The 18,195-nt window shown below is 45.0% G+C and overlaps 1 protein-coding gene across 1 annotated transcript in view; it reads left to right on the top strand.

Moving 5' to 3' along the window:
• The window catches only part of LOC126188795 (SCY1-like protein 2), a 624,676-nt gene that overhangs the window by 292,001 nt on the left and 314,480 nt on the right, over positions 1-18,195 (top strand). Inside the window, exon 5 of the mRNA XM_049930409.1 lies at positions 4,470-4,600. Within this exon, the coding sequence (XP_049786366.1) occupies positions 4,470-4,600 (131 nt within the window). The remainder of the gene's footprint in view (positions 1-4,469; positions 4,601-18,195) is intronic.

Raw genomic sequence — 18,195 nt, 5'->3', positions numbered from 1 at the left:
GAAATGAACCATCCCGGCATTTGCCTGGAGCGATTTAGGGAAATCACAGAAAACTTAAATCAGGATGGCCGGACGCGGAATTTGCCTGAACTAGGTTATTGCAGCACCAACTCATGATTTCCAGACTTATCTGGTTTGAGTGTGGAATACAGCGGCAGTAATGGTTGGGAGTTCTGAGTCCAGCTCAACCTATGCACTGTGCTTCAAGTCAGAGACGTCCCTCTCGGTAGTTGTCTCCAATGACCCATCTCTCTGAAGCAAGTACTTTCTTCGGCCTCCCGACAGTATGTCTCTTCTCTCTGGTCTTCCTGAAGTAAGTGTTCTCTGACATCATTTTTCCAAGAAATCTATGAGGATCATTCGTTAGGAATCCAAAAAAAATAATGGCCACCACCAGCTGACAAAATGGTCTTTGCCTTCTTTGCTGAACTTCTTGCAGCATTAACCATGGTTTTGAATACCGTTTTGACTCCGATCCAGGTTTCATAAGCAATCACAAATCGGCGCAAAAAGTCTTGCGGACTGCAATTAAACATCTCCACACATTGTATGAAGTGATATGCCAGACGGACTTTTCATCGAGTGTGAGCAACCATAGCATCCACATCGCACACAGCTTCTTCCCAACCAATTCTTCACGAGGGATGTAATGCACTCACTCAGTTGAGATACTGAACAGTCTCAGCAATCTCGCGAATGTTTATTCAGAGATCTTGCATCAGCATATCACAGATTTTGACAATTGTTCCCTTTCAGAAGACCTCAAGTGGACGGTCAGAGTGAGTGCCATCTTGGTGCTTGTCCTACCACGTTTAAATACAGCAGTCCAAAAGTAAATGGCCTTCAGTGATGGTGCAGAGTCCGTGTGAACTTCATTCAGTTCTGTTTTGATTTGTGTGGCAGTCCAAACCTTCAAATGTAAATGTTTTATAACAGCACAAAACTCGGTTTTCCCCATTTTCAATCGCAGTCGACACAATGACAAATTCAGATGGTTTTTTTTCTTTATTGTTATTTCACTCCCCAAAATGTGGTGGGCTGGCAGCAGCATAATACGCCACTCTTCAGCCAAGAGAGTTACAGAGAAAAAACACAGTCAAGTGAGAAATAACACATAACAGGGATTTGGTATAAAGTGATGAGTAAACAAGAACAAAAATAGATGAGTAGAAATGGTAGATTTAAAAACAACATAGACGAGAGCCATGCAGACATGCGGAGAATGAACACTGAGTCGACATGAAAACAAAGAAACACCACAGTGGGAACACAAATGAACTACGCTGTGGACACTGCTGTTGCTGGTGGAGCATAGCACTGCAGACAGCACTGGAGTGACACTTACACTACAATGAAAACGTTAAAAATCACTGCACGGAAGAGGACATACAACCAGGTGAAGCGAGGAGGGGGGAAGAAAAGGGGGAGAGGCGGTAGTGGTAAGCCAGGAGGGGGTAGGAAGAGGGCAGTGGAGGGGAGAAGGAAAGGAGCTGGAAGACTGGGGTGGGTGAAAAGGAAAAAGAAGGTGTGTGGCAGGGGAAGAGGAGGAAGAAGGGAAGGGGGAGAGGTAGGGAAAGTGGGAGCGCAGCCCTGAGGAGGGGGGGGGGGTAGGAGGAATTAGATCTGGTAGGAGGGGCAGATGGAAGGCACGAGGACATCATCGGGAAGAAGAATTGGTGGAAGCCACCTTGGGCGAGAGTATGGAGCATGTGGAGATGGAGACCAGGGAGGACACTGTGGTACAGCGAGCTAGGGTGGGAGAGGATGGGGGAAACCAAAGGATGGGGGGGATGCAGTTTGCAGGAGACATATAGGATCCGCAGTCGTTCTAGGAACAGGAGAAGATGGGGGAAGGGAATCATATCATAAAGGATCCGCATGGGGGATGGGAGACGGATGCGATAAGAGAGGTGGAGTGCATGGCACTCAAGGATTTGGAGGGATTTGTAGTAGTTGAGGGGGCAGAGATCCAAGAGGGGTGGGCATAACTTAGGATGGGGCAGATGAGGGACTTATAGGTATGTAGGATAGTGGAAGAGTCTAATCCCCATGTTCGACCAGAGAGAAGTTTGAGGAGACAGAGACAGTTACATGCCCTGGCTTGGACTGTGAGGAGATGGGTGGTCCAGGAAAGGCGGTGGTCGAGGGTGATGCCAAGGTACTTGAGGGTGGGAGTGAGGGCAATAGGTCGACCATAGTAAGGTAGATATCTAGGAGGTGGAAGGGGGTGGGGGGTGGTGAGGCCTACGATGATTGCCTGGGTCTTGGAGGGATTGATCTTAAGGAGCCATTGGTTGCACCATGCGGTGAACAGGTCAAGGTGGGACTAGAGGAGGCGCTGGTAACTTTAGATGGGGGGGGGGGGGCAAGAGCAAGGAAGGCGGTATCATCATCATATTGCAGGAGATAGAAGGGTGGTGGGGGCTGCAGCATGTCCGCCGTGTATATGAGTTAGAGAAGAGGGGAAAGGACGGAGTCTTGGGGCACACCAGTGGAGGGGTAGAAGGCATAACAGTTGGAGTTGTGGATGGTAACATAGGGGGGGGGGCAGTGAGAGAGGAAGGAGGCTATCAGCCAAACATAGTTGATGGGGAGGGCATAAGTCTAGAGTTTGAAGAGGAGTCCAGGATGCCATACACGGTCGTAGGCACGTTCAAGGTCAAGGGACACAAAGATGGTGGAGCGATGGGAATTGAAGTGACTGGAAAGGAGGTGTGTCAGGTGGAGGAGGAGATCATCGGCAGAGAAATAAGGTCAGAAGCCACATTGGGCCAAGGGAAGAAGGCGGTGCTAGTGGAGGTGGTGGTGAATGCAGCGGGTATGGATGGACTCCAGGACCTTGTTGAAGACTGACATGTAGCTGATAGGGCGATAGGAGTAGGTGTGAGAAGGGGGTTTGGCAGGTTTGGGAAGAAGCTGGTGGAGAGTGGCTAGGACTGTAAGGAAGGAGAGGGTGGGCTTCTTCGAGATGGCGATACGCAATACAGTCGTGACTGGGAGCCGTGTTGCGTTTGGTGCAAAGTGTGGTGACGATGTCTTGTGTGATAGTGGGTGTGTTGAGATCAGATGGTGGTGCGGCCTCCAAGTCCTGAAAGCTAGGAGCAAGTGGGCAGAGAGAGGTGTCAGTGCAGTCTTGGATGTCAGGGAAGAGGGAGTAATCAAATATGGGATCTTAGGGATGGATAGGACGTCAGACAGGTGGGAGGCAAAGAGTGGTCATCGTGTAGGAGAGGATAGTGGGGAGAAGGTTTCGTGCCATTAAGGCGGTGGAAGGCTGACCAGTACTTGGAGGAGTTAATAGGCAGTGAAGAATTAAGACAGGTGCATGTCTGTCGCCAGGTCCAGCGTCTTCTGGCCGCGAAGAAGTTTCTAATATGGCGTTGGAGTTGCCTGTGGTGGAGGAGTGTGTACCGGTCCCGGGTACAGAGGAAGGAGTGGACGCGACGGGATTCGTGGAGGTGGTATACGGCCTGTGGTGGTAAGGTAGGGCGGTGAGAGTTGATGGCTTTGGTGGGAACGTGCGCCTCGACAGCCTCCGACAAAGTCCAGTGGAGAAAGGAAGAGGCATGGGTGATGTCATCAGGGTGTTGGCAGGTGAGGGGTGTCGTCCAACCTGGGTATCGATGGTATCCCGGTAGCATCCCAGTTGGCACGGGAGTAATCATGGACGAGTCTCAGGGGTGGGTCTGGGTCGTGGGCAGAGAGTGGGCGAGGTCCACCTGATAGGGTGAGCAAGATGGGTAGGTGATCGCTACCTATAGGGTTAAGGACATCCGCAGTAATGCGCTTAATGAGGTTTGGGTTACATCAGGAGTGGTATTGGATTCTGGGTGAGTATGTTGAGGGAGAGGCAGGAGGTCACGTTGGAGGGTGGCAATAAACCAATGCCACCGCCGTAACTGTGCTGGTGTGCGGCTGTGGATGTTGAGATCGCCGGCAATCACCTAGGTCTATGTAGGCGAGGAAATCATATGGGACCGGGGTATTAGGGCGGATGTAAATGGTGTCACAGGTGACGGTAAGGCCAGGGAAGAAGAGACTGAGGATCAGGTGTTCGGCAGGATCATTGAAGAGAGGTTGAGGTCGAACAGGGGGATGGCGGAGGTGGCCAATGGCAACTCCGCCACCCGCAACAACCAGGGGATTCAGATCGTTGTGAACAATGAACTTTTCACTGTACATAGTTGAAATTCTTTATACAATCCTTGGAATAATCAAACTTACTAACCTTGAAGACGGAACAAAAACGTTAATTTGTTTCATGGAAATTAGCCATACTTAACAGACCACCCTGGTATTCAATAACAAACTACAGTACAGTGGGTGTCGCTAACTGGAGCTACTCTCGTGTTTGTTATTGCGTCTGGATCAGGCAGTACACAGCCTGATGCGTCGTGTTCCGGCGCCACTACACCTGCCGAGCTGTTGTACTGGCGCCCCCACTGACAGCTGCTGTGGTGCTGTTGCAGCTGGAGGAGCAGGTGCACAACGTGCTGCCGCGGGTGCCGGTGCCGCTGCAGGAGGCGGTGGTGCGCCTGCTGAGCCGCGACACGCGCCAGCGGCCCACCGCGCAGCTGCTCTCCCTCATCAAGTACTTCAGGTGAGTGCTCGCTACCGCGCCGTCAACCTCGGCAGCCCGCTCACCACCGGCGCTCTGCATCTCTTAAGGGGCTCCGGAACGCCCTATACTTGCAATGTTAAAATAACGCTTATAAATTTCATCTTTCCTCACAAAGTATTTGAGGTAGGAAGTTGAACTTTTTACAGATTATTTATTGGAATATGGGCTACTACTTAACACAGGGATTTTAGAAAAGTTTAGTTCAGTTATTAAAGATGATTTTTTTTCAATTGTAATGAAAATTCACAAAATTTTTTTGCAATTTTTTATTTATATATTCAAAAATATACAGTTTTTTGGAAAAAGGCTGTGTTAAATTATGCAGAAGGTACTGTGTAGCATTTACTGAAAGTTTGAAACAAATATGTTCGGAAGATCCTTAGAAAACATGTAATTAGTATGAGAAAATAAAAGTTTTGGGAATCGAGCGACAAAGATTGGATTAACTTTTTAGTGCATTACAGGTCCATAGGATAGATTATCTTCATCCTCTGCAAACTCCTCCTCCAGCTTCCTCTTGTTCCTCCCCCTGTTTACTCTTGCTTGTATTTCTAGACTCTTTACAGCCCTGTCTGCAGCCCGAAGGCGTTCCTTGTCTAAAGCAAGCATCGCTCGTACCATGTTAGAACCTATCTTCATTCCCATATTTCTAAATATCTTGCACCTTACAATGTTGCCATCATTGAAAGTCGCAACAGCATCATACACACCAAAGTGAAGTGTTTCTATTCCAACAAATACAGTCTTGGGGATTCTCGACCATATAACACTATTTACACTTTCATTGGGGTTTTGAGTTTTTCCGTGAATACACTTTTTCAACAGTTCAGGTGCTGCTAAGTCTCTGAAAATACATTTTATCACCTCCATTATTGCATGAGGCAGACTATGCTTATGAGTGTACACTTCACCAGTTAGCAATCCTTTGTTATATTTACACCAACTTTCTTCTTTGGGACACAAGCTATTTTGGGGATTTTCATCGGTTGAAGAAGTATGAAAAAAAAGAGCCCAAACAGCCTTCTTCATTTCGTCGACACTTTGGATTTCTAATTTCTAATAACTTTACTTTTACTCATTATTATACTTCAACAAAACAGAGACTCAAGAAACAGAATTAATTACGAATATTTTCGAGATAACGACAGAGTAAATAAACATGAAACAACCGACAATCACACCAGCGATATATATTGAACCATCACAGGTTAGCCACAACACATACTTTATCTCACATCACTAAAATGTACCTGATGAACACGGACGTTAATAACAACACCATTTGACAGCAGTTTAACAGCGCCTCAGTGGGTCACGCCCATGTAGAACACATTTCAAAAAAAATTTAAAAATAGTTGTAGTTATCGGAATTGAATAAATTATATATCTATTAAAAGGTAATAGTCTGCAGATTCAGAAAACGCAGAAAAGTAAAAATTGAACTTTTCATGATTTTGAGCCTTTCCGGAGCCCCTTAAGGCTAAGCGCAAATTGAGACGCGTATAGCCCGTGTGACGTGACACGAAACTACAGTGCGACACGCACCTGCCGCACGAGTCGCGCGGGCCCAGCCAGCGCTTATTGCGACGCGTACACCATACTCGTACTTTGCACGCGCCGACTGGCGACGTTCTGCGCTGACAGAACCGAAGCGCGCGCAACCTGTTATATTTCTCAAACGATTTTACAGAAACTATTCACTGAAAACATATGATTTTTGCCTTACTTGTAGCGTTATATGTCAGCTTCGTGGCGCAGTGCCCATCACCTTGCTCATGACCATTCGTATTGTGGTGTACACATTTTAGTAAGGCACTACGCAAAACTCAAAAAGTTTGCAATGAAAATTAGGGGTCGCTATGATTTTGCGTTTGGTGCGTATTACACCATATGTTGCTGCGTATGAAATTTAGCTAACATGCTGAATTTTTGTTTAGACTTGGGAGGAGATCTAAATCTGCCTCCGATCTCGAGAAAATGGATCCTACGTAGCGCGCTCACTTCCGATCTCACGCCCGCGAAAATGAAATACTCGCAACATCTCTCATATCTCCTAATCCGCTCGAGACATCGAAACGAAAGTTTGGCGAATGATAGCACACAAGGAGGAGAGTGTTTTACCAATTCTTAAACACACGGAACTTTCTTCAAATGGTTCAATGGGCTCTGAGCGCTATGGGACTTAACTGCTGTGGTCATCAGTCCCCTAGAACTTAGAACTACTTAAACCTAACTAACCTAAGGACATCACACACATCCATGCCCGAGGCAGGATTCGAACCTGCGACCGTAGCAGTCGCGCGGTTCCGGACTGCGCGCCTAGAACCGCGAGACCACCGCGGCCGGCACGGAACTTTCTTATCGATGGCGATATATCAGTACTTATACTTCCCTTTTTATTTATTTCACTCCAGTGACTCTAATTTTTTAAGGGTTATCGACAGCTAGCGAAACAAGAGCTTCCTAGTATGACAATAAATATGAAATTTCTTCTTTTATATTACTGGAAACCGACACGATGAGGTTTTTCGTAAGCTTTGGATCTCTGTGATTGCCAATTACTTGTTTAATAAGGCACTCCGTTTCGGAATTCTGTCTCAATAGCTGCTGTGAGATGAGTTTGGCAAATTACACTGTGACAAAGGAAGTACAATTAAACCAGTCACCAAGAGAAATGTGGCCGTTACTCACAAACGGTGATGCTTCTTCGAATGAGAAAAAGAAATTGATTGCCAATTCTGTTGGAATCCCCGTAACCCATCGTATTTTTAACACTGAGCGACTGGAATGGAAACTTACCAAAGGATTTTATTCCTTCTCTTGATCTGAGCAGTGTTAAAATAATGACGAGCGTTCCTTCAGGCGGAATGATAGGCACATGCCAGACACTGGTTACTCACCTACGGCTTGACAAACTGACAATGTGTGATCGCGAATGAAATAGTTGTTACTTAGAAAAAAAAATACAACTGATCTGTCGCAAAACACAATGGTCAGTGTATTGTCAGCAGTGGAGGATAATGCGTGCGACGGGAATGCAGAAGCTAGCCATGTGTGCCTTGTGAGTTGGAGTCCGAAAAATATTGTCATGAAAGTAGATCTGCATTTGTCATGTGTACATTTCAACAAATTAAATATATCGAATCGTAACACTCTTTTAGGATATTCCTACTTTCGTAATAATACCGATCATTTCCTTCATTTGTATAGCCTGTTGTATAATTACTTTATTAATGCTAATAATGTGCATGCAACAACTGAAATGCTTTTTCTCATCACGGCGAACCAATTAAAACATTGTTATTTGTGACTGCTTTTCGACTGTTTCTAGCTTGCAGTGGAAATGCAGTGGAAAGCCTTAAGGCTAGGTGCAAATTGAGACGCGTATAGCGCGCGTGGCGCGACGCAGCGCAGCGCAGCGCGCATTTTTGTAACTTCACAGGTTCAAATGGGGCCGCGTAAATTGTGACGCGACGCGACTGGGACGCGACACGCGTCTGCGCCAGGTCGCGCGGCGTTGCGGGTGAGTCGCAGTTTCTCGCGCCGCGCGTCGCGCGTGCCTCGCTACCACCGTGGGGAATTTGAGGCGGGGAGCGGACAAGTAGCCCGGCCATATGCTCACATCGGAACTGCGCATATGAGCAGTGGTAGTATTGCGAATACGAGAATTTTTGTCTTACTGTATACTAAATTTTATTGCCTTTGGGTAGTGTTTCGTTTTTCGCCATTTAAACCCTCCAGCTTTCTTCGTTAGTACATTATACTTTTCTGTTATTTGTATATGTATAGTTTTGCTTTGTATTGTTTTTCTTCTGTCAAGAAAAATGCATACTTCAGTAACTGGTGAGCCATTGGCCGCTGGAATTGTATCATATCCCTCCGTGATGTTTTCAGATCACAAGAAGGCACAGAGGGTAGTGAATAAGGAAGCAAGGAATATTATAAAATTATGTAATTAAGAAGCAAGGCAGGAAAGGAAAACAAGGTTATCTCTTCGCTGCCTAGTATGCTGGCGTATCTGTGCGATATCTTACATAAATTTGTAAAAGGATAATCTCCACAGGTGTGATCCCGTGCTCCTGGTAAAAAGCGTCCAAGATGTGAAGTATAGAAGTCTCACTGTGATTACTTTGATATGGATGTAATAATACAATATGACACACTGTACTAAATGCATGTGAACATCACATTTCTACTGTAAGCTAGAAACAGTCGAAAAGCACTTACAAATAACAATGTTTTGATTGGTTCGCCATGATGAGAAAAAGCATTTAAGTTGTTGCATGCACATTATCAGCATCAACAAACTAATTATACAACATGCTACACAAATGAAGAAAATGATCGGTATTATTACGAAAGTAGAAATATCCTAAAAGTGTGTTATGATTAGATATATTTAATTTGTTGAAATGGACTGCTGACAAAGGCAGATCTACTTTCATGACAATGTTTTTCGAACTCTAACTCACAAGGCACACATGGCTAGCTTCTGCATTCCTGTCGCACCCATTATCCTCCGCTGGTGAGAATACACGGACCATTCTGTTGGCCGCGCAGGATTAGCCGAGCGATCCATGCGCTGCAGTCATTGACTATGCGGCTGGTCCCGGCGGAGGTTCGAGTCCTCCCTCAGGCATGTGTGTGTGTGTTTGTTCTTAGGATAATTTAGGTTGAGTAGTGTGTGAGCTTAGGGACTGATAACGCTAGCAGTTAAGTCCCATAAGATTTCACACACATGTTTTGAACATTCTGTTTTGCGACAGATCATTGTTTATTTTTCTCAATAACAACTGTTTTATTAGCGATCACACATTGTCGGTTTGGCAAGCCGAAGGTGAGTAACCAGTATCTGGCATGTGCCTATCATTCCGCCTGAAGGAACGCTCGTCATTATTTTAATACTGCTCAGATCAAGAGGAGGAATAAAATTCATTGGCAAGTTTCCATTCCAGTTGCTCAGTGTTAAAAATACGATGGTTTACGGGGATTCTACCAAAATTCCAACAGAGTTAGCAATCTATTTTTGTGTGAGTTGTTAACCTTTTCTCATTCGAAGAAGCATCACCGTTTGTGAGTAACGGCCACATTTCTCTTGGTGACTGGTTTAATTTACTTTCTTTGTCAGAGTGTAATTTGCCAAAGTCATCTCACAGCAGATATTGAGACAGAATCCCGAAATGGAGTGCCTCATTAAACAAGTAATTGGCAACAACAGAGGTCAATAGCTTACGGAAAACCTCATAGTGTCGGTTTGCAGGAACATAAAAGAAGAAATTTCATGTTTATTTTCATACTAGTAAGCTCTTGTTTCGCTAGCTGTCGATAACTCATAAAAAATTAGTCACTGGAGTGAAATAAATAAAAAGGGAAGTATAAGTACTGATATATAGATAAGTACTGATATATGGATAAGAAAGTTCCATGTGTTTAAGAATTGGCAAAACACTCTCCTCCTTGTGTGCTTTCGTTTCGATGTCTCGAGCGGTTTAGGAGATATGAAAGATGTTGCGAGTGTTTCATTCCCGCGGGCGTGAGATCAGAAGTGAGCGCGCTACTAGGGATCTATTTTTTTCTCGAGATCGGAAGCAGATAGAGACCTCCTCCCAAGTCTAAACAAAAATTCAACATGTGAGCTAAATTTCATACGCAGAAACATATGGAGTAATACGCACCAAACGCGACCCTTAATTTTCGTTGCAAACTTTTTGAGTTTTTCGTAGTGTCTTACTATAATGTGTACATCATATAAGAATGGTCATTAGCGAGATCATTGACACTTCGGCACGAAGCTGACATATAACGCTACAAGTAAGACAAAAATCAAACATTTTCAGTGAATAGTTTCTGTAAAATCGTTTGAGGAAGATAACAGGCTGCGCGCGCTTCGGTTCTGTCAGCGCAGAACGTCGCCAGTCGGCGTGTGCGAAGTATGGTGTACGCGTCGCAATATGCTCTTCACCCGCGCGACTCGTGCGGCACGTGCGTGTTGCGCTGTAGTGTCGTGTCACGTCACACGTGTTATGGCGCCTAGCCTAAAGCTGTCCTCATATGGGGCGTTTTTCATCGTGCAGCACGCCACGCCTGGATTACATTGCGGCTGGTGCTCGCTAGAAACGAGTTGATACCTCACACAGAACACGTTTCCTCCGCTCGATTTCCTGCTGCAGCGTCTTCCAGCGGCAGTGGTCAGCTGTATCTGGCTTGCAAATTTTATGAAACTGGATGGGCATAAAATTCCTACGTTAGTCCTATTAATACGCACAAATACTCTCTTGTCCGTGTATTAGTGATGTCTGTAGTATACATAAATAAAAAATTCAACGTCGATTAGCGTGTTATAAGGCAGAAAGGGTAGTCGAATATATCGATCTCCACATTTTGCCCAGAATCTCGCCTGCTTTCTGGAAGTTATCCAGTTCTAAGGTGCGCTCTCAGTAATATGCTGTTAATAAGCGTTCAAAGCAGACATTCGCCTTTCCACTTTTTTAAAAACACTTCTCAATATGGCATTGGTCACTAATAATATGGCCCGTAAGCAGTTCTCTTTGAAGTGAATTATGGCGTGTGTAACCATTTTCACCCATTACACTCTAACATTCTGCGTGGTGTCTGTTTGTTCTATATCGTGTCTCCCGATCACTTTTGGGCAACGACGCTCTGAGCGTGTTTTTTAGGGAATTGACTAGTCTGAACCTGGGACCTGTTGTTGGTAAGGAGACGCCAGACCACACATGACATGAAGAATTCAGAAGAGTTCAGTGAGACTAGCGATGATATAACCAAATACTTAATGATTTCAGCGTCAGCTCCACTGCACTCCCCGTAAAAGAATCTTAATACTAACTAAATTTAGTGGAAGGGGTTCAAGGCTTTCCTATTTTTAGTTAGCTGGTAAAATAACGTCGAAAAATCAGTTACGTTTACCATTGGAAGTTTTATTCTACGCACAAAACATTGTTTATAAATTGCACTATTGATAAAAGGAAATGTTTTAATACAGGATGGTAAAAACCAACTGCGTTGAACAAAAATGTGAACGAATATTCCCTGAATGGGTTTCCAAGTTCTACAATGGATCGAAGGATGACCTATGCCATATCACATCTATAATCTAGGTTTAAATTAAGTTTCACAAAAGAGAAAACTATCAAAATGGTCTACAGTGACCCTCAATTATCTTTAATTACTTATCTAACTTGTCGTAAATTAAAGTGGCTGATGTGGCTTATCAATAACTACATAACAGAAAAATCATCGCGTTTCAGATTTTTACTTCAAGTGGCAAATGTGAACACCATGAGCTTTAACTGACGATCGACACTAGTATTACGCAAAAAGGGGGTGTAACAGATGAGACTTCTGCAGTTCTGAGTGAAGCTGTATGCGCTGTTATGCGGCATCGCGTGCGTTCATTACCTTGTTGGTGTTTGTCAGGGGGCGGCTGGCAGCACAGCTCCGCTCACCTCGCCGTCTCGGAAGCAACTCTCGTCCTAACTTCTCCTTACTACAATTTACCGAAGTTGGTTTAAAAAAAACTATCTGGCTGTGTTTCCATCTGACCAATCAGGGTCTCAATGTTAACCTTAAGCTCCGCCTACAAAAATTCTGTCTATCCAATGAGAAACGTTATACTTTTCGTGGTGGGGCAATGTTTTTAAAGTTTGCAACGTAACAGAGACGCGAAAATGTCTCACGCTAAAACTTGCAGCTGGTGTGGTCCTTTAGTGTTATCGTAAGATCTATACTGTTCTTCTGGAGGGCTCTATCTTTTAACATGGGCTGGGGGGTGGTCCTGACGTAACAGAGACGTGAAAAAGTCTCACGTTAAAACTTGCGGCTGGGGGTGGCCCTTTTTGAGTTATCGTAAGATCTATACTGTTCTTCTGGAGGGTTCTAGCTTTTAACATGGGCTGGGGGTGGTCCTAACGGTTAGCTGGCGACGTGGGTGTCCGTCACTTATCGTAGGGCCTTCTAACTTAACACGGTTCTGCTCTCAGCTTCTGTTCCGGTTCTCCCCTCGGAACTGCGTCTGTCTCACGGTGCGAAGGTATGACATGTATTTAGGCATTCTTGTGTTAGTCTGTGGTATTCCATTTGCTCACTCGTTACTCGTATTACTTTGGTTAATTTAATGTCACGATTTATTCGGAGCTATGTGACATACTACTGTATTTGCTTATCATTTCAGGGTTTTCACGGATTTGCCTGACACCTTACAACACCACAGCGTGAAATAATAAGAATGGGTTTCACTTTGCCTTGACTACCCTTTATAGATGCTGCAAAAGCCTTACAAGACAAAAACGTTTTCAAAGCGTCAAAATGAGATGTCGCCGTAGACAGTGCAAGACTACGCTGGTATTGCGGATTAATTCAAAAGACTGCGGGCGACTCTGACAGCGATCACTTTAACTTGTCAGTCTTCCACTTGTCCACCTAGCCATCCATCTACTGAGTCTGCCCTCTTACAGTAGCTGTTATCGCTATCCTGCATTCGCGGTCATCAATTTTATCGGAATTTTAAATAAAACTTGAATCCCCAGAAAAATTTAATGATATGGTGGCCCTATCATTATTGTAGCCAGTTATTGATGGGTGGTTAATATATCAACATGGGGTTAATCTTTTATATAAAAAATTGACAAAAGTTTATTAATCATGAAATGGGACAAACAACACAAGTTAAGCGAGATGATACACAAATCATGAACCGTTGGCAACGCAAACAGAAGCAACAAATAGTTAGCACTCCACTGGGTGGCGATTGGTTGGCAAAGACTAAAGTTTATCTGTTTAATCTATTCATCCTTGCTCAAAACTGAAGAGTAGACTTTGATGGATCTATTCTACACAGAAGCTGAGAACAAGTGGCGAGACCGTGGTGCTGTTTGCGCTAACAAGCTGGTGCAGCAATACTACACTCATTTCTCGACGTCTAGCGCTGTCTCAAGTGACGCTCGTGCGGCAGTCATCTGCAGAATAGCGATCTGCGGCGCCTGTAATTCGTTATCACAGAGACGAAAAATACAAAGTCGTGGCGGGTGATCTGTTAGACGGAACACAATTACTCTCTAACGGAGACCTTAAATCTCTGCAGATTCCAGCGTGTGACACTCCCACATGCCAGTCATTCCGTGGACCAACTTCACTCACTTACACGGCAGTGTACACAAGGAGACCAAACGTCAATGCGGCAGGCCTGACACCAATAAGATTGTCCTCGGCACAGCGAGTTGTCCGAGATGACTGGGTTCTAAACAGCCGGTACGGCTACCCAGTCATGTCCAGCGCATGTGCGAAGTTACGTTCATGACGAGTGTGCCAAGTGCAACCGACACACTCATAACGAGAGTCAAGACTAGAGTCACCTCTGCAGACCGGAGGCTAAATTAGAAACCCTCTTTCTCAACTTGTTCCCTTCCATCAAAACTGCATAAACTCCTAAAGTGCACCACCACAACCGCCCCCGCACAGGTGTTGTGCCAATCACAAGATTCTACGAGTGCCCCGTCTCCCCTCGTCAGCTCTACCTCCTGTCCAATGCTTCCCGGCTGGGGAACCAACCAACTCTGACTCAAAAATTTCCGCACAGCAAGGACAAAATATGACGCTCCCGAATTCTGTTTCCCATGCCTACTTTAGGAAGCATGTTTTGAGAGTTTGCGTTTAGGCCTAAAGTGAGCAACACATTTATCACAGAGATCATTATCATGGGCGAAACGTTACAGCATATCCGTCCAAAGTCCTCGGCTAAACTAAGAGAAGTGCTTTTGTGTCCCAACGTATATACTACTGGCCATTAAAATTGCTACACCAAGAAGAAATGCAGATGATAAACGGGTATTCGTTGGACAAATATATTATACTAGAACTGACATATGATTACTTTTTTACGCAATTTGGGTGCATAGATCCTGAGAAATCAGTACACAGAACAACCACCTCTGGCCGTAATAACGGCCTTGATAGGCCTAGGCATTGAGTGAAACAGAACTTGGATGGCGTGTACAGGTACAGCTGCCCATGCAGCTTCAACACGATACCACAGTTCATCAAGAGTAGTGACTGGCGTATTGTGACGAGCCAGTTGCTCGGCCACCATTGACCAAACGTTTTCAATTGGTGAGAGACTTGGACAATGTGCTGGCCAGGGCAGCAGTCGAAGATTTTCTGTATCCAGAAAGGCCCGTACAGGACCTGCAACAGGCGGTCGTGCATTATCCTGCTGAAATGTAGGGTTTCTCAGGGATCGAATGAAGGGTAGAGCCACGGGTCGTAACACATCTGAAATGTAACGTCCACTGTTCAAAGTACCGCCAATGCGAACAAGAGGTGACCGAGACGTGTAAACAATGGCACCCCATACCATCACGCCACGTGATACGCCAGTATGGCGATGACGAATACACGATTCCCATGTGCGTTCACCGCGATGTCGCCAAACACGGATGCGACCATCGTGATGCTGTAAACAGAACATGAATTCATGCGAAAAAATGACGTTTTGCCATTCGTGCACCCAGGTTCGTCGTTGAGTACACCATCGCAGAAGCTCCTGTCTGTGATGCAGCGTCAAGGGTAACCGCAACCACGGTCTCCGAGCTGATAGTCCATGCTGCTGCAAACGTCATCGAACTGTTAGTGCAGATGCTTGTTGTCTTGCAAACGTCCCCATTTGTTGACTCAGGGATCGAGACGTGGCTGCACGATCCGTTACAGCCATGCGGATAAGATGCCTGTCATCTCGACTGCTAGTGATACGAGGCCGTTGGGATCCAGCACGGCGTTCCGTATTGCCCTCCTGAACCCACCGATTCCATATTCTGCTAACAGTAATTGGATCTCGACCAACGCGAGCAGCAATGTCGCGATACGATAAACCGCAATCGCGATAGGCTACAATCCGACCTTTATGAAAGTGGGAAATGTGATGGTACGCATTTCTCCTCCTTACACGAAGCATCACAAGAACGTTTCTCCAGGCAACGCAGGTCAACTGCTATTTGTGTATGAGAAGTCGGTTGGAAACTTTTCTCATGTCAGCACGTTGTAGATGTCGCCACCGGCGCCAACCTTGTTTGAATGCTCTGAAAGCTAATCACCTGCATGTCACAGCATCTTCTTCCTGTTGGTTAAATTTAGCGTCTGTAGTACGTCATGTTCGTGGTGTAGCAATTTTAATGGCAAGTAGTGTACTATTTCAGAGCTACCATAAACGTTGCGTTCCGTCCAAAGATTTTTCCGGAGACCCCAGGCTTCCCCAAAAACTCGGCAGGCTGAGGGATGACAGCACCTGACGGCTCCATCTATAGCGTCCAATCCAAGACGAACACAGCAATTTGCGTATTTTTGTGGACGCCAGTTCTTTACACAATGGTAGTTTAAGACACTGTCGAATCGAATTGTCCAGGTGGCCCGCATTCTCTCCTACGCCCCTGTACCTGCCGTGGCCAGAAACGCCTAACAGGTAGTTCCAGGTAGGCAGTTTTTCGTCTTTTCGGCTGAAGGCATTGTCTGCACACTGGTGCAAGAAATTCTTGGGACCAGTATTCCGTCCCCAGCAAGTACTTTGAGATTTTCATCTCCCTACCAGCTGCACGTAGCTTCCAAGCCCCAAATGCCCACTGCAACGTTTACTGTTGAACAACCAAACTGCTTGCTTCCTCTCAACTCCAGAAAATACTATTCATGGGAGAGGTATCATGAAAGTCCCATATGCATTAACAATGTACGTGCTACCATCAGTGCCCTCTGATGATAACTTCCTGTCATCTCACAAAAAATTGGCGTCTAGAGGTAAGAATAGCATTGAATATGAAAACAAACGAAAGAGTGACTTGACCTCTCTTAACAGTGCTTGGAACTCCAGATAGCGAAGTATTGTGGCCCATTGTAAGTAACAGCTCATTAATTTCACAGACAGCATACATATTTGGAATTAATTTATGTTGAGAAGCAAGCATGAAGTCGTGGTCCGGCAGAGAACTTTGTAATCTATGTTCATGAGCGATTTTGCTACGTGTTCGCTGCAGTTATCCCAATGGCGGCATCCGCTTTATCATCTTGAGACAAAGAAATAACTTTATCTGCACTGAGGACTGAACTGACTGTCTCCAGAGATCTTTGGATTGCAGACACAAAATGCTCGTCTGGATGTCCAGTTTTATAATCGGCTTGTGGGCAGCTGGGTCACAACACGCCTCGGAAGTGCTCCGTTTCCTGGGGAGCAAGCGAATATACGTGGCACTTCTAGATATATTGCATCCGAGTTCTAGGAGCTTCACGAGTAGGTCAGATAGGATAGGATGCGAACAACTTAACACCATCGGCGTCGTTCGGCAGAATCACACAACATACGAGGGTCTTTCAATAAGTTATGACCCACATTTTTTTAAAAAAAAAAGCCATCAATATACACAGACAAACGTCCTTGTTGGTGCTTCACATTTGGTGTTTGTTCTGTGCGCCGGTGAAGTTTCAAACCGTTCTGGCAGACTGCAAAGCCGTAGTACAGCACCACGCAAGTAAAGAGGAGCCCTAAGTGGCACGCCATCAGTTTTTTTTATCTTAAATATCTTTGTGGCTAATGGCCTTTTGGCATATTTATTATTTTATAAATGACATATAAGTACTGCCAGTCTTTCACGATAATTCCGTACTTATAATTTGTATCATACGTTTTTAGTCATAATTCTGTGACCATGTTATAGACCATTCTTTGGTGTAAATTCTGAGGAAGACTCAGCCTACTGACTGGTTTGATGCGGTCCGCCATGAATTCCAATCCTGTGCTAACCTCTTCATCTCAGAGTAGCACTTGCAAACTACGTCCTCAATTATTTGCTTGACGTATTCCAATCTCTATCTTCCTCTACAGTTTTTGCCCTCTACAGCTCCCTCTAGTACCACGGAAGTCATTTCCTCATGTCTTGGCAGATGTCCTATCATCCTGTCCCTTCTCCTTATCAGTGTTTTCCACGTATTCCTTTTCTCTCCGATTCTGCGTAGAACCTCCTCATTCCTTACCTTATCAGTCCACCTAATTTTCAACATTCGTCTATAGCACCACATCTCAAATGCTTCGATTCTCTTCTGTTCCAGTTTTCCCACAGTCCATGTTTCACTACCATACAATGCTGTACTCCAGACGTACATCCTCAGAAATTTCTTCCTCAAATTAAGGCCGGTATTTGATATTAGTAGACTTCTCTTGGCCAGAAATGCCTTTTTTGCCATAGAGAGTCTGCTTTTGATGTCCTCCTTGCTTCGTCCGTCATTGGTTACTTTACTGCCTAGGTAGCAGAATTCCTTAACTTCATTGACTTCGTGACCATCAATCCTGATGTTAAGTTTCTCGCTGTTCTCATTTCTACTACTTCTCATTACCTTCGTCTTTCTCCGATTTACTCTCAAACCATACTGTGTACTCATTAGACTGTTCATTCCGTTCAGCAGATCATGTAATTCTTCTTCACTTTCACTCAGGATAGCAATGTCATCAGCGAATCGTATCACTGATATCCTTTCACCTTGTATTTTGATTCCATTCCTGAACCTTTCCTTTATTTCCA

This window comes from Schistocerca cancellata, chromosome 5 (genome assembly GCF_023864275.1).
Source record: "Schistocerca cancellata isolate TAMUIC-IGC-003103 chromosome 5, iqSchCanc2.1, whole genome shotgun sequence".
In the NCBI taxonomy this organism is placed as follows: Eukaryota; Metazoa; Arthropoda; class Insecta; order Orthoptera; family Acrididae; genus Schistocerca; species Schistocerca cancellata.
The sequence above is the reverse complement of the archived record's forward strand: the minus strand, read 5'-3'. Positions and strand labels throughout refer to the sequence as shown.